We start from the raw sequence: 24,529 nt of genomic DNA, 5'->3' as shown, positions 1-24,529 counted from the left end.
AGGCGAAAAAAAAAATTAGGCGGAAAGGTCTCCAGGAAAACGAATTACGGCGGGTGAAAAGAGTTAAAAAACAAGAAAAAATGCCCATACAATGCATGAACGTCATCAAAAACGCACCAACGATTTTACTGGTAGAGCGCAAAAATATTTTGCAGAGGGCGCGGCAGAAACGGTGATTATTAAAATCGTAGAACGCAGATTCGCTATGTAGCGCACTTCGAAGTGCATTACGCGATGAGACCAAACAACGGCTGCAAATGAGACTATTCTCTGCGCCGTTTTGATAAATTTGATGTTATTTCCTCTTTGTAACATATTAATATCTGATATCAATTTCTTGATCATAGTAGCTGTTGGAAACACTCGAGACTGATGGCGTACAAAAAAGAAAACTCTTGTAAAACTTTGATTAAAAATGCACTGTAATTACTGGTGATACCAACGTCTCCAGTAATTGCAAAGAAAACTGGTCTTTGGTGTAGGACTTCAGGGTTTTGCAGTTTTGCCTTCTATATAGATAGTATAATATTCTGCCCTGGGTATTATTATTCATGATATGTAAATAAGGTATGGAGAATCGCTCTAGCTTGGGACAAGCCCAAACCAGACGAAGAGTCTGGAGGATACACTCCAAAAACCCGGATTCCTCGCGGAGTGGAAGGGCGGGTCGCTAGATCTGATCTAAACGGCGGCCGAGAGTAGAATGCAAGGGGTGGATCCAGCGTGGTCCTTTACATTCCTAATTACATGTCCCCAGGGCATATTATTAATATATGCAAATGACTTTGCATAGATGGAAAAGTTTGCAGTCACAGTATGCAAAAATGTGTTTGATTCCGGTTTTGTCTATAAAATGGGTTCCTTAATTTACTCAGTGGTTCAAATTCATCTTTATATCGCATTTTGTAGATTCTCTATTAGAGCATCATTAAATACCACGTCTCACACTTTAGTTCTTTGGAAGTAAGGCACCTGAGTTGCTTTCTACAACATGAAGATATTCAGCCGGAATGCTGTTTTCCCAAGCCGCATTATACAGTAACATAGATACTTGAAAAAATGAACAAATGCAATCAGGATCTCCGTTTGTCACTCTGAATAAAAGTTCAGAAATCGGCTATGAATTGCGTCATTTTTTGTAACCGTTTGACCAAGAAGAGTATGATGTTTACGGGGGCATATGGTATTTCGTGGACTGGACTGGACTGGACTGGACAGGACTGGACTGGACTGGACTGGACTGGACTAGTAAAACGCGGACTAGTAAAGCGCGGACTAGTAAAACGCGGACTAGTAAAACGAGGACTAATAAAACGCGGACTAGTAAAACGCGGACTTAACAACAACAACAACAACAACAACAACAAAACAATTTCATACGAAGGCGATCACAAGACTTAATGGCGAGCCAATTTAGTGAGCGACAATCCCTGTTTGACCTTTAAGCTACACATGGGTTTGACATGCGCCAGATACAAACGATTTTATAAGTTTAGGCTAACAAAGAAAGAATTTTATTCAGCAGCAGTTCAAAATCTTAAAATACACTTTCGTCGTAAATTTCTCATCAGGAAACTCGATTTTTCTCTTATATTAAAAATTGTTTATTTCGCCGTAAATTTCACGGCAGAAACGCAGGAATTCGATGAATAAAAGTCGCATTAAATCTCCTTGTGTCTAGGTAGAAAGAATCTCATTGACTTCAGCTTTTCGGTGGAAGAAACACCGACTTACACACGCCATTACAGAAAACAAACAAGCAGACTGACAACTCCAAAACACCTATTTGCATTCACTAGTCCGCGCTTTACTAGTCCGCGTTTTACTAGTCCAGTCCAGTCCAGTCCAGTCCAGTCCGCGGAATACCATATGCCGTTTTGCTCAATAACTCTCTGAAATAGGTCTAGAAATCTTCTGCTATGTTGTTATCCAATCAAATGCAATACCAAAACCATTTAAAACTTGACGCAGGTTGTTTTTGTAGGTTAGCTTTGTTAGCTATTCGTATGGAGGTTTGTGTTCTTCTGTTTTCCCCTTTGTTCTGATTCAGTTAGTTGTTGCTATTTCTTTGGGTTTTGCTTTACGGTTCTCAATGTGAAAATGGGCAAACAATAAATGACACATTAAACTTTTGCGATCATATAAGAAAAAAAAGGGGATGGAAAATAATCAATATCGAGTTTGCGGCGACAGACTCCTGATTGACAAGTTTGTCAAGTTAATGGCTTGTCTATTTTATTTTTTTAGACAAACTTTTTTTTTAATACCATCATCATTCGAGAATTCTTTTCGCTCATATAACGTTTTGCATCACAGAGTCTTAATCGTAATATGGCGCATACCATGTAACTTGTTTCTGCAAATAAAAAAGATTAATGAAATATTTTCATTTTCAAACAGAATTCACACTTGCATCTTTCAGGTGTTTGAAATATCCTATAGATAGATTCCAATATTTCACATCTTCTGTGGCTGGAGTTACAGCCAAATTATAACATTCATGTCCATTTTTTTATTGAGAGCAAATAAAATTGAATATATGTTTCCGTTTTTGATCTGTGCAACAATGACGATCCCAAAACACATTATCTATTAAACAAGAATAAATTATTTCAGCTAATTTCTAACATCTCTGACAAAAAGGAAATTTTAGTTTTTCACTTTCTTAAAGATAAAGCTCTTAACCAATTTAGAATATCTTTTAAGAGTCTATTTTGGGAACCTTTTGGATTCCTGATTTGCGTGACTTGTTCTTTCTAATTATTTGAAAAATACACTTCTCCTTTGAACAGAATCGCGAGCATTTCCAACTGCATGCTCCATCGGCACCCATAGAAACTAGTGTTACTCAGCTATTTCGAAATCCTGCGTACGAATGACTGAGATATCCGATGCTTTCAATTTCTGACAAGACCGCGTGACTTTGGGGATCTCACTGGTGTCAATTAGCATATCAGTCTTCCTCAACTTTCCGTATAAATAGATCGTCGAATCCAAAGGTTTCCAAACCATTTGCAACTCGCAACGATCAAGATCAGGAGAAACTAGAGACTACAGATCAAGCTTGGAGAAAAACCCGCAATAAAGAAAATATGGAGAAGGTACGGTAAACTTGCTATAAATTTAACATTCCAATCATCCGATCGTGGACTTTATGTCCACTCTTTTCTTTTATATATAAGACCCTTTGTTATAAGAGCGCTCAGGCTGAGATAAATAAGACGTTTACATATATATATATATGTAAATATATAAATATATATTTTTTAAATTAGAGAATTAAGTCCCCGAAGTTCATTTCCAGTCGCGTGGTGTTTAGTTGGAGTTAAATCCTAAAAAATGTTTTTTTTCCAATTTTATCTGACAGTTAATTAAAATTAGCGCGTGCTATCGTATGGACATCCCCGAGCGCAGACTTGACAAAAGTGGAAACCTACTCATAACAGATTTGCCGGAAAGCGAACCTGGTCCTCAAATCCCTGTAAAGTTTACCGGGAGCCATCGGGGCAATACAACAGGTAAATATAAGCGTGCGGTAGGGTGTGACCCTCACAAAAAGCTAATACTGTATATAGATTTAGCCAAGCCTAAAAGCGGAGCTCCCAAGTTCGTAATATTAATGATAACATAAAAGATGTGCATTTGCCAAGACTCGCCTGAGTCCCCCCCCCCCTTCGTTTTGATAGTCTCCTCTACCCTACCTGTGCAATCTAAAGGCACGTACGCACGCTCGGTCAGTCACGTGACAACCAAACGAAAAGAGGTTGACCATATTGCATGGGGTATAGGCTCTACCCCACGCGCGTGGGAGCCCCGCTATTATGAAGATTTTGTGCATGTAAAATGATGGAATGGTCTAAAATAATCGAGGATAATTAATAAGAAAGAGGAGAGATTCCTGCAGAAATGTAACGGACTCAGCGCCCCGTTTGAATGCAAGTAGATTTAAACGAGTTTCCAGATTGGCTCTATTGTGAATGTAATCTACACGGAAGTACACTTGCGGATTTTTTTATTCATTTTCAATTCTGACGGCGAGTTTAATTGCAAATCTTCTATAGATGACACTCAAGTATCCATGAGCATTCACGAGGCCTCATTAATCATTAATGATTAACCACATTGCCAGTTTTTGTGGTAAAATTATCTTATACAGTAATGGAAAACTTTTTCACCTAAACAATTATTGATTACGTAATAATTCGAGGAATAGTTTTTCGTTAGCTTTGAGCTTATAGTTTTCCGTTGTTTTAAACCCAGCTTCAGAACATTATTCAGCATGCAACTGGATTGATCACATCAATATCTAATTTTCATTAAAAGTAAATTGAATGAGGAAAGTTTACTTTATCGCACTGCATAAAGCTATATTTACATCTCATATTTGACTTTCCGGACCCTCAGATAATAAACTTGATTGTTTTCTTTTTGTATTCATGTCTCTAGAATTTTACATAGAAAAAGGATATGATTATGGAGCAAATACCATTAGGTATGACTTGGATGGAAGCCATTACTACCTGTGTGCAGAAGGAAACAGGGTGTTTTTACAGGTGAGTTGTGGTTATGAAATTATCTCTGTTTTCTTCAAACTACAATTTAATAATAACAATAATTACGTTGTAAAGGTAAAGGTAAAGGTCTCTATTTCTCTAAACAACTTACGTGTTTAGTTACAATTTTTGAGGTTGAAATCAGACAGGCGCCTCTGGCAGCCGTGTTTAGTCCGTAACGATTTCACCTACCCACCCAACCCACCCCAGGGAGGACATCCATCACACAGTAATCTCGTGCGTGGGAAATTAACGTCTCCTACCCCAACCCTGCTGGAGACGGGACCTCCATTTATTCGTCCCTAATATCTAACCATTTCTTGATGTTAAAGAAAGGAAGCATATTCTTCTCAATTAATTTTAAGACCCCGAGTGTTGGTCCGGCCGGTATTGAACTCTCGACCTCCCGCACAGCAGTCCGGCGCTCTCCCAATTGAGCTAACCAGGCGGCGGTACAGGCGTTGTATAGCACTCATATCCTGAGCTCATGGCGCTTTACAACACTGTGCGCGGGACTTTACCAGACTGCTAAGCAGTTTACAATCAATTAAAGGCGAATCTAACAGATGCCCCCTCCCCTCAATTCCCAGTAAACAGGTCAGACCACATCATAGTAATCTCGTGAGTGGGTTCTTTAACGTCCCCTCCCTAACTAAATTAACTAATTAATAGATGCAGGAGACGGGACCTATGGTTTATTCGTCCTTATCCGAGAAGACTAGAATGTCTATCCATTTCTTGATGTTATAAAAAGGTAGCAGATTCTCCTTGGTTATTTTAAGACCTTGAGTGTTGGTTCGGCCGGGGCTTGAACCCTTGACCTCCCGTACAACAGTCCGGTGCTCAACCAATTCAGCTAACCGGGAGGTGGTTCCCGAAAAACTTCCCAAACACAAATTACTAAATAAAGGTAGAAATAAAAAAAAAAAAAAAAAAAAAACAGGGAGCAAAAAAATAACCATTATAATTCCTTCCCAGCTAAGTGTACATACTTATTTCTTCTAAGTGGGAAATGATAATTTGTGGAATAACCCTGAGTCATTCTGTAGCAAAACACCTCACACCCTCGCCAATAATTTAATTCTTGTGTTACTAGCAGTAGGGTTAAAACTGTCTAGTTAAGGTTGTTAATTTAAGTCTATATTTTTATTTGCAGCTGGTAGCCCATCAACCCGATGAGATAAAATACCTGTTTGAGTTTAAACATGTCAACAACCAGAGTGATTACATGTCTATTAAGTCTAAAAAGACTGGGAACTTCCTTGCTAGTGATGAAGATGGCAGGGCATTTATGGAGGAAGTCGAGCCTTCCTCAATGAAAGATGACCGGCCAACTGATAGACAAACATGGTTCCTTCTACACTTTATGGAAACAGTGAAAATGGAAAGAGAAAGTACATTACACAGTTGTAACTTTGATAGCACAAATATTGACTGTTCAGTCACATGTCAGGCTCAAGTGGAAGCCTGTTAGGTGTAAATATGTTCCAAAGTGAAAATACATGTACAGTAATAGAGTAGAAGAATTTTAAAATACTTTTATTTTCATGGTACTGTTACCCTTTTTTTTTGTAAAGAGTTTGGATTTATTTTTTGCACAGTGTATATGTTGTAGTTCAATTTTATTCTTGGTTCAAATTTTATTTTCCTTTGTTCTCAGTCATGTTAATGATATGTATGATAATGAGTTTGAAACAAAGGAAAATAAAATTTGAACCAAGGATAACATTGAACTACAACATATACACTGATTTCTTTTCAGATTGATTTTTTTTTTTTTGGTTTGTGATACATTGAAATGTAGGTAGGATTGAAATGTATGCATTGAAATGTATACAAGATATTTCATGTAGCTTTACAGTTAAGGAAACTTCTGTAGTAAGTTATCGGGTGTTGCCAAGTATTTGATTTTAATTCGTCGTTGTAATAACGTGCCTTTAAGTAAGGAAATATTACTCAATATGTTCCAGGTAATGTAAATTGTAACGGGTAGCTAGAGTAACCAGAATATGTCGTTTATTCTATGTGTACCATTGTATCACTATTAAAAGCATTATCAGTAAAAACTTCTTTTGTCAGTTTTTGCTGGGGAAGAAAGGATTTTCCTTGCCTTAAAAGGGTCAGGGAACCATTTCCCGCCAAATTCGGAGTGCGGTACTTCGTAAGTTTTTTCGGTTGAATTTGATTTTGAAAGGCCGACTTTAACTACGAATTGAAGTAAAATTACTCATGATGTGAACCATACTAGTTCATTATAAACCACGCGTCCTCTGAGTTTGAAACTTTTTATAAAGATCCTGATGTCTTAAGTTGTCGACGAAGTATTGGAAAACAGCGTTGTCCTCTCATTAAAACTGAAAAGGACGCACCGAAAAAGTTTACAGAACCACTGTTTTAACTTAGTAATGGAAAGAATTCTGAAATACCAACAGCTTAATAAGAGTAGACCGATGCTTACCTTGAGAGTCTTTTTCCTTTTGATGCACAACAGTGAGTGTTCAGGTCAACTTAAAGTTTGAAAACCACGCGCTTGGTTCATACGCAATAGCGGACTTTTTTTATTTCTGAGGATATTTTTTAAATTTTTTTCCATTGAAAATTGCAGCTGAAAGAATCATTTATTGAAAATATAATTTAGAGAGTCAGAATCAGAAAGAGTACTTTTATTAAAAGTTTAGTAACAAAAGAACATAAATTTTGAAATATGGCTTACGGAAAAGACGATTCTCTTCAAGAAAATAGCTCCAGATAAAAGAAAACAAAGAACTAAATTACATTACCTTGATTTCCAGTCTTTTTCATTACCTTTGCAGTTTGCAACCTGTTCAGACGTCGCCGAATTTTTGTTCGCGGTGGATAAAATGAGAGTAAGCAGGAATATTGTTTGGACTAGCGACTAAATACAGGAATGGCTCCGACCTGTAATTGGATGATAAAAATAGTAAAAGTTTGTAAAAGTTAATAAATTACATCTTAACTCCTTGCACGTGAGTATTGTTTAACCGTGCGTCTCCAAGCGGAACAGTGAAATATCAATGCGACTGAAAGCTCCGATGTGTCAAACAAGAGATGGTTACTTACATAACGAAGGGGAGACCTTTCTAGTTCAGCGATATTCCGGAGAGGACTAAAAGTCATCTGCTGACTCGTTCCGCTGACTAAACTCATTTAGTCAGTGCAGACTCAGTTCAGGTGGACGACTGGAGACTGGAGCCATTCCTGTATTTCACCGCTGGCAGGAATGGCTCCGACTCGTGCGTTTATTAATTTTCTCTTTTTTTTTTTTTCGGCGAAATAAATTTTAAACTGGAATAAAATCGAAAGAGCTTTTTATTAAGTTCTTCTTAAGTTGAACATTACAATGCTTGTGAATGGAGCCCTCATGAATTAATACAAGGCCATGTGATGTCTAAAGTTTAATGCAGCAACTGCATGTCACGTTTCGAAAATCACGCAATGTTACGTGACGCTCCGACCGATATTTTTAATTTACAGTATGCTCTGCTGGAGAAATGTGGCTTGGCCATAATCGAGGGAGTTTTCTTCGTGGAACATTCACTGGCAAGAGTACCATATCATCCCATACATTAATTATGCATTCAGACTGGTAGACTTTGTTTTTAAAGTTTTGTCGTGAAAGAAAAAGAAGTGGAATGCATAATTAATGTAGGGGGTTACATGGTACTCTTTCCCCATTGACTTTCTGGGAAATTTGTTCACATGAAAGACAAATCCATTCATCGGGCTCCTCGTCTATTTTTGCACAACACCGAAAGGAAGAAAGTCGCGGATTACTTTAATTTCGCTTGGCAACTTTTAACAACTCTACTATACCTGAAAAAAGGAAATACTCACGTGCAAGAAGTTGAGATATAACTTATTAACTTTTACTATTTTTATCATCCAATTACAGGTCGGAGCCATTCCTGTATTTAGTCGCTCCAATTGGAGCGACTAAATACAGGAATGGCTCCGGTCTCTGATCGTTCGCCTGAACAGAGCCAAGACTGACCAATTGAGTTTAGTCAAAGGAATTTGTCGGCGGAGATCTTACGAAAAGTATTTTTTATTTCCAACGACGATTAATCTTCGAAGATTTACCTCTGTTCCGTTTTAAAATGTCACGGAAAGTCAAATTGTAAGTGAATGCAAATATGTGTTTTGGAGTCATCAGTCTGCTTGTTTGTTTTCTGTAACGGCATGTGTAAATCGGTTATTCATCCACCGAAAAGCTGAAGTCAATGAGACTCTTTCTACCTAGACACAAGGAGATTTAATGCGACTTTTATTCATCGAATTCCTGCGTTTCTGCTGTGAAATTTACGACGAAAGTGTATTTTAGGATTTTGAACTGGTGCTGAATAAAATTCTTTCTTAGCCTAAACTTATAAATTCGTTTGTATCTGGTGCATGTCAAACCCATGTGTAGCTTAAAGGTCAAACAGGGATTGTCACTCACTAAATTGGCTCGCCATTAAGTCTTGTGATCGCCTTCGTATGAAATTGTTTTGTTGTTGTTGTTGTTGTTGTTGTTAAGTCCGCGTTTTACTAGTCCGCGTTTTACTAGTCCTCGTTTTACTAGTCCGCGTTTTACTAGTCCGCGTTTTACTAGTCCGCGTTTTACGAGTCCGCGTTTTACGAGTCCGCGTTTTACTAGTCCGCGTTTTACTAGTCCTCGCTTTACTAGTCCGCGCTTTACTAGTCCGCGTTTTACTAGTCCGCGTTTTACTAGTCCAGTCCAGTCCAGTCCAGTCCAGTCCAGTCCAGTCCAGTCCAGTCCACGACATACCATATGCTGTTTACGGGATGGTGTTTGCGGTTCTCTGGTCAAATGATGAAGGAGAAACAGTACACAAAATTATTTAATTAGACAGTAGCAAAAACGTTTATCAAACGTATTTTCTTTAAGTTTAGATAAATTCATATGGACAACGTTGAAAATGTGCAAAACAATTGAAAAGCAGTGCTAAAATTTGAGAGGTTCTCTTTCAGCAATTGTTTGTTATTAATATTCACCGAGCGATGCTTAAGCGAAAAACCTGTGCACGTCTTTCCGTCTCTAAAAGCGAAATAGAACATACACAGTCCAGCGAATTTTGCTTGGGGGAATAGATAAAAAAATTAGGGAATTAGAAGGGATTCTTATGGTAATTTGTAATTTTAGCGAAATTTTGGCTGAGGTTACATAAACAAAAAGCGCTTCTTACCTTCTATTTGCGTAAACGTGTCCTAAAGTGATCACTAAACAGTACTAATAAGAACACGAAACTTTCTTCTTCTCATTTTCGTTTCAAGGCAATTTCCTCGCAAGTCGATCCTCTACTTCATTCGATCCAAATCTAACAAAAATTTCCGCAGCAAAAGTTTCAACTTCACCGCCAAAATGTTGATGTGCAAAAAAGTAACAGGACTGCATCATGTCCAAATATGGTATTAGCGATCCGCGTTTAAGTCAGCGGCAGACGGGCATTTTGCGGGAAAAGTATCTGCCGGTGAGACACATAGGATAAGCCGATAGTAATTCTCGAGTTTATCGATAAGTTTACAATAAACTTTAATAAGAAAGAACAAGATATCCTATTTTAAATTAATAATGATGATAATAATAATAATAATAATAATAATAATAATAATAATAAAAACAATAACTACAGAGGATATCACCAGCTAACATTAAGTTAATTAGGGTGGTCCTCTATTAAAAAAATATGTTTTTATAAATCAATGAATTGATAAGAAATAATTTACTATTATATTTATATTTGGTCGTCTATGAAACCGCTCTGATCTTGTCCACCTGCGCAGTCCAAACATTTTTTAGTCAGTAATTCTTCCTCTCCCAAGATCTCATAATGAATTCTCCTCGCGATGCAATTTTTATGATATTGGTTCGGAGAATCTGTTATTGGATTATCTAGGAATCTCCCAATATTAAATACCTCTTTATCCTCATTACTTGTCTCCTTGATATTGTTTTGATTTTGTAACAGAGAAATTCCTTCTTGGTCTTCGTCTAATGAGTTGATTTTATTCAAGTTTTTGCTACGATCGTTACGAAGATGATTAATTTGAGTAACTAATTAAAGCACCTATAACAAGAATTTTTTTTCTTTATTTTGCGTATTTGTTTAACTTGTCATATGTACAAACATAAGTACAGCATCGCCACATGACCCATTTTTCTCACTGGCAAATAACTGACCTCAGTGTTGTATATGAATATTGTGTATGCATCGATTTTATCACAGCACTTGGATTCGCTTTTATCTAATTCATTAATATTTGTGTTTCACAAATTATCTCGTTACAGTGCTGATATCATCTGCTATTGTCGCTACTTTTAGTTTCTTGAGGGCAGGGGGGAATTCATTGCTCGTGAGATGAATTTGCGGAAACCTAGGTTGGGGGAATACACGTCCCCTTCGAGCTTGTTTTTATGCCAGTACCCCCCTGAGGTTCTGCACTGTTAAGTCGGCAGAATATCGGTCTTAATTCGGATATAACAACAAAGTTGAAATGGTAAATTGGCCACCGTAACGATTACAAAAGCTCACGTTTCGAGCGTTAGCCCTTCGTCGTCGCTCCGACGAAGGGCTAACGCTCCTTCGCCCCTTCGTCGGAGGGCTTCCTCCGACGAAGGGGCGGAGGGCTTCCTAAATAGCGTTAGCCCCTTCGCCCCGAAGGGCTAACGCTATTCGCCCCTTCGCCCCGAAGGGCTAACGCTATTCGCCCCTTCGTCGCTCCGACGAAGGGCTGACGCTCGAAACGTGAGCTTTTGTAATCGTTACGGTGGCCAATTTACCATTTCAACTTTGTTGATATATCCAAATTATTTCTTTAGAAACTATCAGCCTTTATTCAGAATATCGGTCAGCTTAGGAAAGGATCTTAACCTTGACCTTTACTGCACGGGATGTATTTCTGTTTTTAAAATACAATGTTCGTTTTGGCCGCGCACTAAATGCGGACACTTTTTGGCCACCAAGTCGTACTTTCAACGCACAAAGAAAAAAAAGAAAAGGTCAAGGAGAACTCGATCGGCGCTGAGGTCGACTATTTCAAAGTTTAGATACAGCTATTTACCAGAAACGCCAAAACATTTCATGGGCACGTATATAAAACATGGCCACTGATTGAACGTTATCAAAAAGTCAAAACACTTTCAGAACAAACTGAAATCGAAGTTGATCCTTGCAGTGTGTGGCTTACCTGTAAGAAAAAAAGTTGAAATTTACTCTCGATTTCAGGCAAGTTCCCCACACCTTTGTGGGTTGAGTATTGTACCAGTTCCAGCTATTTTTTTGTTGCTTTATTTTTTTCCTTTTTTGGACTTTGAGTGGATTTCTCTCTTTTTTGTCATATCCAAAGCTTAAGAATAGTCTTGGATGTCTTTTTATACTGGTCTTTTCACTTTGGGACATTAGCGAACCTTTTTTTTATCACTTATTGGCCAGTTTACTCATTTCCTTTAAATTTACGACAAGCATGGGAACGCCACTGAATTTGAACATTATTAAACTCCAAGTGGCAGCAGTCTCGTAATCTCATCTTCTTAAGAGTCGAAACTCTTTTATATCAAATGTATTTTCTTTTGATCATTACAGTATGTATTCAACTTGTTACATATAAACTTAAAATTTGTTCTCCATATCAAGGCCAGTTTCCTAAGTAAAATAATGTCAGCCAAAGACGTCTCTATATAGATCCTAAAAACATAATGTAGCTCGAGCGAAAGAAACCGGTGAAGACAGCGCTTTAAATTGAGCCAAGAATTTTATAGGAAATTTTTCTCATCTAAAATTGTCTTATTTCGGATAAATCATCATGTTTGTGTCTAAGCTAAATATTTTCTTATGTTCGAATCATTTAGATGTATCAAATCTAAGCTTACTATTGCCTAGAGGGAACAGCTGCCAAACACTTTTTATTACTATACAATTTTTAGTGAAAGTATGCCCTCATCAGTTAACAGATATTTTCACTGAAAAAAAAATAACAACAACAAGTGATGTTTGTAGAAAATAACTGAGACAGTATGCTAATGTACTCTAACCGACTGAAAAGACATAAGGGCTAAACGATAAGTTTTAACTATCAACTAATTCTAGGAAGATTCCTTTGGTATCACTTCAATAGCGTATGCCGTCCGCCATGATAAGTACACCTTCCGCCTTGGGGAGTTATGTTATCGACCTGCAAAGAGAGAAAGAGCTGAAGTAGAGTAAATACGATATAAAGTTTAAATAGAAGAACACCTAAAAAGAGTGTAAGCAAGACTTTACAGAGGGGTGGGGGTAGGGGCCGGGTGAGTTCTACACTAGCGACCCACTGGCATTGGAGGGTTTTCCAGGATGTAATAATTTTTTTTCTAAACAAGTGAAGGGGGAGAGAGGGGGGAAGTGGAGAGGGGGTCTTGCATCAACGTCGTATGTCAGTTGAGGGAATGCGGAAAGTGCCTGGTTTTTCTAAAATAGAAAAAAATCTTTTTTTTTCTGCAATGAGGGCAGGGAAGTGGGGGGCATTCCCGTGCACCTCGAGACCTTAATGGCAACTTCCTCGTCAATTCAATTGAATGCAGGGTTGGACAAACATCAAATATATATATATATATAACAACAACGAATAAAACAATAACAGACGATAAACGATGGATAAAATTTAAAAGGAGTACAAAAGAAGAATATGAAAAACTTGAGGCTAATTTGTTCAGGATCAGCGAAAATTCGGATGAGTTCTTCCTTCAAGGCTCCGCCTTTCAAATCAGGGATTGATTGCTTCTCATATTGAAATAATAGCACACGTTCAGATACCCACTCCTTCACTGTTGATTTAGCTGTTGTGATTATGTTCGTGAGATTCTCCGTCAGCGATCGCAATTAACACCAAAAGTGCGATCACAACACCCACTGAAACTACAACCGTAAAGGCGAACAGAAGTTTGCGTTGACCCACTGACTGCAAAAAGAAAAAACAGTAACCACACAAGTAAGACATGACCCGAAAGGAAACATCAATGGAGAGTATTACCTCACTTGTATACAAAGCTTGGACTGGTAGAAAAAAAGAAAATATGAAATTGAGAATTTCTTCTTGATGAGTTCACCAAGAACGCATTTTACATCACCCAAGCCGCTGATCATTATGCACTGACGTTATAAACCCTTTCACACCCAAAACCTCCTTATTAAGTCTCCTTACTGTTCGCCATACAATTCTTATGATGTTAGTTTGGAAAATTAAGTATTGGATCAATTAATAAACCCCAAATTGATATTTTTCTTAATTCTCATCTCTTGTTTACTTGATATTGTATTGATATTGTAAGGAGAACTTCTGTCTTGGTCACTCATGGTAGTTAAAGGGGTAAAGCATGAAAGCGTCCAAACTCGTTATTACTTATAATCGCTCAAGATATCACTTCACTAAATAACCAGGACTGAAAAATCGCCTTGCACAAAATTTGCCGCGATAAACTACTTGTTTCTTCCTCAGGACCAAAGTTAAGCACAACAAAAGATGTAACGGGACAAAGTATATTGAAATGAGTTTTCGTACCGGAATATCAGGGGGCTGCAATTCAATATCTCCATCTGTCAATAAAAAAATAGATAAAATACGAAATGAGTCACGTGAGTGGCTCATATGGAGCTGACAAACCAAAAGTATTGTATACGACCGACCTCGATCAAGTCTTGGTGTGCATTTAGTAAGTTTACATTGGTGGCACATAGGCACTGTTTGGTAGAATGATGGAAACAGTCTACAGTCACTCAATCACATATGAGCGATTCAGAGAATCACTCGAAGACGGCCGGAACAAATGGTAAAGTTTACTAAAAGAATGTGACTATTTTTATGCTTTCAATACTCAGCCTCCTTGGTCCATAAGTAGTCACCTTCTTTCCCTCCTACTGGTTGAACGTTGAAAGATGCTCCACCGCGTGCCGACGTCAAAGTATCGTAAATATCGTAAGCAACCACTAGAATCAAAGCCACACAGTAGGCAATCATGAAGTAGAGGGCGGGGTCACCCAGCCTTGAGTCAGGAAGGCGAAGACCAAAGAACACGGTCACCACTGTGAAGTTTAAAAAAGAATAAATCCAGACAAGTTATATAAAGTGGGGGTTAGTATCTAAAGAAAATGCTGAAAAGCATTCGTGGGAGTGGGAGATAATTTCGTAAAGTAGGTTGCTAACGTTTCCCTAACAGTATTATCTTGCATTAACTCATGAGAACTGCTTTGTGTTTTTTTGAACTTACTAAATGTAATCGAACTAGAGCCAATCACGATTATAAGCTCTACGTAAAAGGAGCCATTTTAAATTGCTACAAATTTTCTTTCTTTGTATGGATCATTAATGTGTGGAATAATTTGCCTAAAGATATTGTACACGCAGGTTCACTGACTTTATTTCGTGACAGCTTAAGGATTTACATGAATATTGACTGAGAAGATGGTAAATAGTTTTTAATTATCTGTATCTAATGCTTTGGTTTACCTTTTCACTCTTTATCTCGGGGAATCTTTTATATAGGGTTAACCTATAGATATCCCCTTTTGAGAGATATTTTTGTAATTTTTTATTTTCCTCTCTTGAATAAAGTATTGTAGTATTGTAATAATTTGCATATATCAACAAAGTTGAAGTGGTAAATTGGCCACCGTTACGATTATAAAAGCTGACGTTTCGAGCGTTAGCCCTTCGTTGGAGAGAATGGAGGAATTGTGGGTTGTGTGTGTTTTTAAAGGCAGAAAATGGACCTACGTTATTGGTGGGAACATGGCAACGGGAAAAACACGAATAAATTAGTGGAATGAAAAGCGTTCGTTGATACCTGTGGGAAACGCTCGAAATGTCAGCTTTTATAATCGTATTGTAGTATTGTAGTTGTGATTCTCCATCTGTTGAGCTAGAATCCATTTCCAGCTGCAGAAATGGATCATGAGGATCTGATGCCATAGTCAGTGCCATCACCTGTTTGGTGTACAGTGCATTGTTAATATAAGCAGAAATAAGTTCAAGAAACTAAAGGGCTGAGCCAGCGATCATTCTAAAGTGATAGTAATGTGAGATGAAATTTCAAAAGACTCCTTACCAGCCAGGATCAGTGCGGACAGCCCGACACCACGGTGGGCCCAGTTGAAGATGTAGCGTCTAAAGAAGAGGAACACCAACAATAAGGAACAATACTCCTAAGGATACTTCAGAGAAAAGAAAGAAGAAAAATATTCTCCTAGCATACTTTTCCTCTCCGGGGTGGGGTCTGAATGCTGCCATAATTGGTTGAATAACAGCGAGTACCAGTACAAGTATACCAGTGATTGGATGAGCACCAGCTTCCTGTGAGTAAAAGAAAAAAGAGGGCTGGGAACTAGCCACCTATTTAGCCAATCAATAGGCTCTGCACAAGCCTAGCCTCTTTTTAGTCACCAATCTACCTCTAGAAAACTCTTGACTTGCGCTTTGCGCCAAGCATATGTCATAACTTGACGTCGTCACTGGTTAACTCTTCTATTTGTGCGTGTTGTGATTGGCTGAGGCATGACGCAGATTAAGAAAATAATGTTAATGATAATGATTCATTCATATCGTACAATCTTCATTTGAGCATGCTCTTATGCGCTTTACAACAGGTTTTTGAGGACTGTGGCTAGACCGCATAAGGCAGTTAACAATATTTCTAAAAGGAAATTTTGCAGTTGAAACAGAGCTAAACCACAACACTGGGAACTACGTTCCTTGCTATTTGCAAAAAGTGCGTGGGATTTTTAACGTCCCCTGCTAACCGGAACGGAGAAGATGAAGGAGACGAAGATTTGGTCCTACCTTAGTCCAGCGACCAGCATGAACAAAGATGAAGATAATTCCAAGGATTGTAAACAAGACTGTCAGAACCATCAACAATCGGTGAAACTGAGACATAACGATCAAAATATGGATCAATGTCAGTGTCGGAGCAACCTACCCTTCCCTCCCCTAACTCGACAATAATCAATTGACACTGATAAAGCTAGGGTTAATGTTGGATTAGCTAGGGGAGGAGTGGGTGCGCAGTGAACTCAGATACTGACTTTGATTAAATAAAAAACACTCTTCAAGTAAACCTTTAAAGAGTTTCTGTAGGTTTATCTCCTTATCATAAGTGAATAGTTATATTACAAAAAAAAAAAAAACAAATCTACACGATGCTTAGGATAAAAAGTGACGTACGGTGATCCAACGAATGTTTTGAAAGAATAACGATCTTACCGTAAACCACATTTTTGTGCCAAGCAGAACCTTCTGGCCAAACAACACCTTCATGTGACGAGCAATGAACATTCCAATGGACGCAAAACCGATCCACGCAATAACCATTAAACAACCTATGAGAAATAGAGGGTCAGGACTGGGCATGAATAGATTGTGCTAGTTAATCCAACAAAAGTTGCTTGATAATACACGCAAAATTTGCTCTAAAGTTGCTCACAAATTTAAAGTTACCACCCAAATTTAGAAAAGTTACTTACATTTGAGAGTCATTTTGTTCTCGATTACTATTTATTATTATTATTATTATTACTTAAAACATGACGTTGTATGTGTAATTTAACATCATTTGTTGTGATCAATATAATCTTTAAGCTCAACGTAACTAATAATAGAAAGTATTTTCTAATGACGTTTAATTTCTAACGAGTAAACATCACAATGTTTGCTATAGACATAGTGCTAACTATACACTTTTTCTAGAAATTGAAGCTCTTGCAGGACTACTAAGAGTTGCCTCAGCGGCTATGGTAGCCTCAATAGGGTCAATATCTGTATTATTTTCAATTCCCTCGTCAGACATTTCAGCTCCTAACTGTGATGCCTAGCACTGAAACAAATACCAAGATAGCGGGCGGAAAGCTATATTGTTGGTGCGAATAACCGCTGAATGTAAGCGCCCGTTAGATAGCTAGCTGCTTTCCAGTTCGTGGGCGCACGTGTTAGTTTGTAAATTATTTGTAAGAACGTACGACATCCTTAGTTTTGACCAGTTTTAATAAAAAAACCTTTTGATAAAGACCTTTTGATGGTTTGGTCAGTTTTTAACTATAAGTTGACGCAAACGTTGCCAAGGAAGGCAAAAGTTGCTCAAGTTTGCTGACCGTTGCTCGCAGTACAAAAAGTTGCTGAAAACGCTTAAAGTTGCTCAAAAGTTGCCGAGCACAATCTATCTATGCCAAGTCGGGACTGTAATTTCTTGAATCGCACTAGCGTCCAAATTGTCTGATAAAGTTGAAGTTTGCGATCTAGCCGCTGATTCTCAAAACTATAAAAACTAAACATATCGGATTTTTGTTTTCCTGTATAAGAATTTTCCAAATATGTTTTGTAAATAATTGACGCAATGCGCGTAATGATAACTCAATGAAATCTACCGTCAATTGTTCGAAGTTCTCAGTTTAAAGATATAGTTTATCAATTGAATTATTGTGAATTTTTTCCAAACTGAATTCTTTGGAGAAACGCTGTTTTAACCACAATTTCATCTCTCTTACCATGAGCCTGTACCAATGCAAAGCTTTCCCCTTCTGCGCCAAGCTCTCCAATTTCACTGACGTCCATTTTCTGAGGGCTTGTTTTTGGAGTAGTGGAGTGCCTGTCTATTTCGTCTCCACCTGTTTATTAAAAAACAGATCAATGTCAAAATCTGAGAAACGGTGCTCCTACCCCTCCCCTAAACCAACAGCAGTCAGCTGCCAAAAAGTAAAGTTAGGGTTTATGTTGGGTTGGGTTTGGGGGGGGGGGGAGGGGCGTAGGTGCACAGTTACAAGGAACTGACATTGATCCAAAAAACCTTCACACTATAAAACTGACTGAATACATATTTACTTTTCAAAAAACAAATCACTTACTCATGGGGCCGCATGCATACACAAGATACCATGTCTTAGTAAGATCCACCATCTTGTCGTCTTTCTTCTTCCTCCTAAAACTATGGCAAATCATGATAAACGTGTCATCATTTACTTCAAGAAAGGGAAGAACTTTTACCTCGTTTCTTACAGTATTTCTTCCTCTGGCATTTCCATACCATTAAAAAGTTAAAGGAATTGAGCGCAAGCGACACATAACCCTACCCCACCCCTTACGCTCTGGATCCGAGGTTTCCAGGTCTCGGTATAGGGAAGAGACTCCAATGGCTTAGGATCAAACGTTTCTGATTTGAACCATGACTGGTTCATCGTGTTGTGTTTTTAAACTTTACTGTCCGTCCTCAGTGTCTTTATTTGCTAAAGATCCATGAACGCTTGGGAAACTTGACGAATTGTAGTAGGCCGGGTGGGGAGGGGGGTGGGGGTTGATGTAGGCGGGATGGGGAGAAGGGTGGGGGTTGATGTACTTGTTTATAGACTAGCAGATGGAATGGAATAGGACTTACCGACAGGCAACAACTCCACCTTTTGATTCAGCTAAAGTTGCAACTATAGAAGTGGGAGTCTGGAATCCAAAAGTACGACAATCATCACACACGTAATCGAAACTCGCTATAATTCAGTTCATCGGTGCGTTTTACTCAATTCTGTACTCACAATTTCATGTTTTGATTCATACAAGTTATGTCTAGACTGATAGAGGTAAAAATACCAACAAACAAATCGATAATGCGAGATACTTACAGGGGTGGTCTTAGTAGGTCTACCGTACCCTTTGTCAGCCAAATAGTGTTCCACAGTGACTTTGTCATTGACTACAGCGCAAATTAAGGCGTCGGTGCCATCCTGAAAAGAAGCAAATAACATGCAATGAAATCCACGATTTGCTTATTGTTACCAGGAGAACACAAATGTTCCTCTCTTGTTGTGTGAAAGAGTGTTGTGTCGCAGTGATTGTCGCAAAGGTAAGGACTAGTTAACCCTTTAACTGCTAAGCTCTCGTCAGTAGTTCTCCAACATACAATTCTTATGATGTTAGTTCCGAGAATTTGGTATTGGATCAACTAAGAATTGATATCTTTCTTTATTCTCAACACTTTACTGTGTTGCTATGGTGCGGAGGAATTCAGTCTAAGCGACCCATGCGAGTTAAGGGTTAAAGAGATTACCAAAGCGAATAAGAAGGAAGGTAGAAATGAAACGGGAACCTTTATAGGGCCTGGTTAGTATGCGGCCTGAAATGCACATTACTTTTAAACAAGTCACGCCTAGTGTCATACTTGCTCCTTATTGGTTGAGTTTTTTTGCCAATCATAAGGCACTGTGTAGCCAAAGTCGAAGATCCCTGGATACTTAGCAAATGAAATTGTGCCTACACACTATGACGTCATACTGTGACATCTGAATCTAACAAGACTGTAACCTTAACACACGAGCGTAACATTTCGCTTACTACAATTATGTGCTCTTACCATCTTGTTTTTTTCATTGTTAAAACCAATGGCCACCCATTGTTTCTTGGCACTGAGCTCAAATTCCACTTGGCCTGACTCGCCCTTTTCCCCCACGGGCTTTATGGTCACAAGATAATCACAGTCTTTGCTGGACTTACAGTCTGCAGGCTCGGAATAGCAGCTTTTTGTCTTCCCGCATCCATCTTTGGTTATCTTTAGTAACAAGAACATGATAGTAAAGCACTCATTAACGACGCTTGTGGTTGACTTGGTAAGTTGGGTTGGATCATTTACTTACGGCCCCGCTATTTCCCTCTTTATTCCAACAAAAAGGACAAGGATTAAAGAGAGGAGAAATTAGATGTTGATCACACTTAACTTTAGATTAGGGCCAAATCTATGGAATTCTCTGAATAACACCACACGTGAGCTCCCCCGTAAGAGTTTTAAAACAGAAATCCATAATATGCTTGTCTTTACTGGCTTCTGAGGATATTTACATTGAATCGCCTTCCATAATTCAGAAACTTATATCAACATATCCACAATGACGGTTAATTCTGCGGTTAAAGTTGCAATTGTGGCGGTTATTTATTTATTTATTTATTATTACTATTTTATTCCCTTTTTTTTACTCTGTAATGTCATCTCATGTATTCTACAAGCGATGTATTATACCTCTATTACTTTTCCACTTGTTATGTTAATACTTTAAGAGCTACTTTTCAATTATTTTCTTCATACCTTGTCCAAATTTGACAGGCTGTAATGTAAACCTATTCTCTCCTGTCGCTTCCCGCCTCGACTAGCCAATGCTATTTGCGGGAAGCCACCATTTTTGTATTTTTCTTTTGTCAAATATTAAATAAAGTTGTTGTTGTTGTTGTAAGGTTTAACGGGTTTAACATGAACTAAATGATTGAACATCTTACCGTAGCTTCAGCCTGACTTTTTTCATCTTTAAGAACTGCATTGACACCAAGATCCACCATGTCAGCTGTGACCGATTTCTGGCTATAGTGATACTGTGCAACGCCAGACGAACCTGATCATACAGGGATCAATGTTAGGACCTAAGCAACTGCACACCAACCCCTCCCTTCAACCAACATTAACCCTCATTTGTCATCAGTTGACTGTTGTTAAGTTAGGGGGGTAGGTGCGCATTTGCTCAATAATTGACTTTGATCCTCATACATACGGTGGTTTAAATGGTATACCGTTCGCAAAAAGATGAAAATAATACTCCTCTCCCCTTCTGCTCCATAACCCTTCTTTCCCAATCGTTACAACAAGTTTAGTTCCTGGACCAGGCTGCTAAGACGTTAACTAGAGAAGCTAATAGTGAGAGTAAAGCTACGCACTTGTTTTACTCCAGGTGAAGAGGAGATACCATTTTTTTGTAAGATCTCTAAAGTGGACTGCATTCGAGGTAAGTTTTCGAGTCACCCTGAAGGTAAAGAGACAGAAAAGAATCTGATAACTTGAAGGGGAAGAAAGCAAAAGTTACTTAAAAATTCCTCGAGAGTCCATTCCCTTAGCACACAATTTTTTTTTTGACACAGACACAAAGGCTATTTCCGACAAGTTTTCGTGATGGCAGCCAAAAATGTTCCGCAGGACACGCTCAGAACACGCTCAGGATTGCAAAAGATGTTCCTTGAACAGAAACTTCCCTTCATTGAAGGAAAAAAGTACAAAACTAAACTAAACCTTAGAAATGTGTGGCGTCGGTTTGATGGAATGAATAATTGATAGGAACCGTAAATGAGATAACTGTTATCCGCCGGAAGACACTGAGAGGGGCTAGATAGGTTCTAGATGTGCCAGAATAAAGGTATTATAAATAGCTCCGTATTCGCGTCTTAAAGCCCTCTTACTGAACCGCCACTCCCACTAATACAGAACTTTTCAACTGAATGTCGAAAACTCAGAACCAAAGTAATTACAATTGCAAATCAGAACAAAGGTTAACAGGATCATTAACCAATGACAACTCAAAGTAAAAACAGGCAACCTGCTTGAAGCGCGGGAAAACAAGCGCGGCAACCTGCTTGAAGCGCGGGAAAGCGCGGGTGACCAAGTTGGGATTGGTTTTTGTTTTGCATCTGATTGGTTGAAAGGGTGGCGAGAGCTTTCTAAACCAATCACAGAGCGAAGTCAAGCAAAACAAGGCTATGAAAATAGCTCCATTTGATGCCACGACTTGCCCGCATCTCCCTTATACAAACCTGCACTTTATCCCGCCATCCTCATAAACTATCTTGTCCAAGGTGATGTCCGAGTTGCCAGTCTGCAAGAGAAATTGTCTTATTAGTGATCTTAACACCAAATACGTTCTACTTATCATGGGATGATATCGTCACGTTAAGAAGAAATAGCCAGATATTCCTCACCAGGTCTTGTCGGACAAGGCTGTGACCAATAGAATAGAAATGACGCAATTCCCCTAAATTGGTTGCCATGGTAGCGCACATTATGGAATCCATCTTATCCTAAAGAAAGAAAACGCCAAAAACAAAATTTGTCGCTTGAGAAACTGTCTTAGTATGAAGGATCACGATAGCACACAAATGAGCTGAAGTTGAAAATTCGGTGGTGGCTCCTCTCACCATGAGCTTTTTTTCATTAAAAGCAACTGCTACCCAACGAACTTTAGCACTCATGTCTATGACGACATTTCCGCTGGAGACACTGTGAGTGAAAAGATAGGAACAGTCTGCACTTCCGATGCAGTTTGATGGTGAGGAGTAACACCCTTTGGTCTCTCCACATCCGTTCTTGTCAATCTATAATGTAAAATGGTTTCAGAACACATTGTTGAATAAACAAGGCTTCATAATAACTGTTGAGTAAAGACAACGTTTTACCAGTGAAGACTTACGGTTTTCATATATAACCTGATTCCTAAATATACATCGAGTACAAGAGTGATATACAAAAAGGAATAAATCAGCTTAAAAGACCAATAAACACAAAAGACGTACACGAAACTATTTAAACTAACATTAGGCAGATTCAACTATTGTGAATATATGAAAGTCATATATTTGAATTGCGGTTAAAGAACAAGTATGAGAATGATCTTCGCAGTAACGAACATTACTTAAGCAGTAGTGTTAAGCAGTACTTAAGTAGTGTTCGTAACTGCGAAGATCATTCTCATAGTCATTATGCAGATTCCAAGTTCGTGGTAAATGCACAAAGTATTTTAAACGGAGTACTATTACGGTAGATAACAATTAACTGTTTAATAAAATGAAAAACTATAAAAAGGAAATATTTACGAGTAGATCTTGGACAACTGATGCGGACAAACGGACAGATTGTAAGATTGTAAAGCGCGAAAGAGCATCTCCCTATGATTCTCGCGCCATACAAGTTTTTATATCCGCTCTACTATTTGTATCAAGCACTGTTTCACGGACACCAAGTCTCTCTCTCTCTCTCTCTCTCTCTCTCTCTCTGTGTCTCTCTCTCTCTCTCTCTCTCTCTCTCTCTCTCTCTCTCTCTCTCTCTCTCTCTCTCTCTCTATATCTATATATATATATATATCTATATCTATATATATATCTATATATATATATCTATATATATCTATATATCTATATATATATCTATATATATCTATATATCTATATATATATCTATATATATCTATATATCTATATATATATCTATATATCTATATATATATCTATATATATATCTATATATATTTATATATATATATATGTTGCGTAGAAAAATACGACGACTACGCATCGAACATGTTATACGGAAAAATCAGAGCACAGACTTCCCATATATTTATAATTTTCAACCTCCGTTACATGATGGACAGCCATATCGCAACCACATTTCCCAGGTCCTTCTCCTCCCTTCATTCTTTCTCCATTGGGAAAACTGGAATGAAACGAGACCGCGCCGGGAAACATACTTGGCTGGTTCCATTTTTTGATATAATTTGAATATATCAACAAAGTTGAAATGGTAAATTGGCCACCGTTACAATTATAAAAGCTGACGTTTCGAGCGTTAGCCCTTCGTCGGAGCGAATAGGGGAATTGTGGGTTGTGTGTGCTTTAAAAGGCAAAAAAAGGAGCTACGTGATTGGTGGAAACATGGCAACGAAAAAAACACGAATAAATTAGTGGAATGAAAAGCGTTCGTTGACACCTGTGGGATTTAGACTGCCGGTTTGAAAGATGAGCTTTTGTTCAAGAGTTTTCCGGCTTTCCGTGCTACCTAAGTGTAAGGAAAGACCGCAGATTGCTATGTGTTGCTTAAAATGGTTCGGTAAATCAAAATGTCTAGCGACTGGTTTCGATGTGTCCTTGTCATTCCTCTCCACGTCGCGAAGGTGTTCTCGGAATCGGTCACCTAGTCTTCTGCCTGTTTCGCCGATGTAAATCTTTTTGCAATAAGTGCAAGTTATGCAATAGATTACATTGGGGGAAGTGCACGTGAGGTGATCGGTGATCTTAATGGATCGTTTGGGTTCCGATATTTTCTTAGTGTTGTGAATGAAAGGACACGTTTTGCATCGTGCACGAGGGCATTTAAAAGTACCTGGTTGGTCATTTGTCTGAAAAGAACTTCTGACCAAAAAATT

General features: G+C 38.3%; 2 protein-coding genes across 2 annotated transcripts in view; one reads left to right on the top strand and one right to left on the bottom strand.

Moving 5' to 3' along the window:
* The first annotated feature begins 2,473 nt into the window (after positions 1-2,473).
* On the top strand, positions 2,474-6,619 carry LOC148719578 (uncharacterized). Its single transcript, XM_088738538.1, has 4 exons — positions 2,474-3,101; positions 3,368-3,518; positions 4,447-4,553; positions 5,710-6,619. The coding sequence occupies exons 1-4, from the start codon at positions 3,093-3,095 to the stop codon at positions 6,025-6,027; spliced, it is 585 nt and encodes a 194-aa protein (XP_088594664.1). The 5' UTR covers positions 2,474-3,092; the 3' UTR covers positions 6,028-6,619.
* A 5,500-nt stretch (positions 6,620-12,119) lies between these two features.
* Positions 12,120-24,529, bottom strand: part of LOC111329148 (ferric reductase 1) — a 19,201-nt gene continuing 6,791 nt past the window's right edge. Inside the window, exons 6-23 of the mRNA XM_088738532.1 lie at positions 22,527-22,703; positions 22,311-22,409; positions 22,146-22,207; positions 21,279-21,364; positions 20,847-20,959; positions 19,933-20,127; positions 19,205-19,306; positions 18,967-19,025; positions 18,440-18,519; positions 18,083-18,202; positions 16,806-16,921; positions 16,383-16,469; positions 15,799-15,896; positions 15,652-15,710; positions 14,450-14,629; positions 14,109-14,143; positions 13,368-13,508; positions 12,120-12,746 (exon numbers count right to left, since the gene is read on the bottom strand). Coding sequence (XP_088594658.1) covers positions 13,383-13,508; positions 14,109-14,143; positions 14,450-14,629; positions 15,652-15,710; positions 15,799-15,896; positions 16,383-16,469; positions 16,806-16,921; positions 18,083-18,202; positions 18,440-18,519; positions 18,967-19,025; positions 19,205-19,306; positions 19,933-20,127; positions 20,847-20,959; positions 21,279-21,364; positions 22,146-22,207; positions 22,311-22,409; positions 22,527-22,703 — 1,794 coding nt within the window. The 3' untranslated portion in view covers positions 12,120-12,746; positions 13,368-13,382. The remainder of the gene's footprint in view (positions 12,747-13,367; positions 13,509-14,108; positions 14,144-14,449; positions 14,630-15,651; positions 15,711-15,798; positions 15,897-16,382; positions 16,470-16,805; positions 16,922-18,082; positions 18,203-18,439; positions 18,520-18,966; positions 19,026-19,204; positions 19,307-19,932; positions 20,128-20,846; positions 20,960-21,278; positions 21,365-22,145; positions 22,208-22,310; positions 22,410-22,526; positions 22,704-24,529) is intronic.

The sequence above is a fragment of the Stylophora pistillata genome, chromosome 11 (assembly GCF_964205215.1).
Source record: "Stylophora pistillata chromosome 11, jaStyPist1.2, whole genome shotgun sequence".
Taxonomy (NCBI): domain Eukaryota; kingdom Metazoa; phylum Cnidaria; class Anthozoa; order Scleractinia; family Pocilloporidae; genus Stylophora; species Stylophora pistillata.
This window is presented reverse-complemented; position numbering and strand designations above follow the sequence as displayed.

Coding starts and splice junctions, on each gene's coding strand:
- LOC148719578 (XM_088738538.1), top strand. Junction 3,519..4,446: donor CCATCGGGGCAATACAACAG/GTAAATATAAGC, acceptor TCATGTCTCTAG/AATTTTACATAGAAAAAGGA. Junction 4,554..5,709: donor GAAACAGGGTGTTTTTACAG/GTGAGTTGTGGT, acceptor TTTTATTTGCAG/CTGGTAGCCCATCAACCCGA.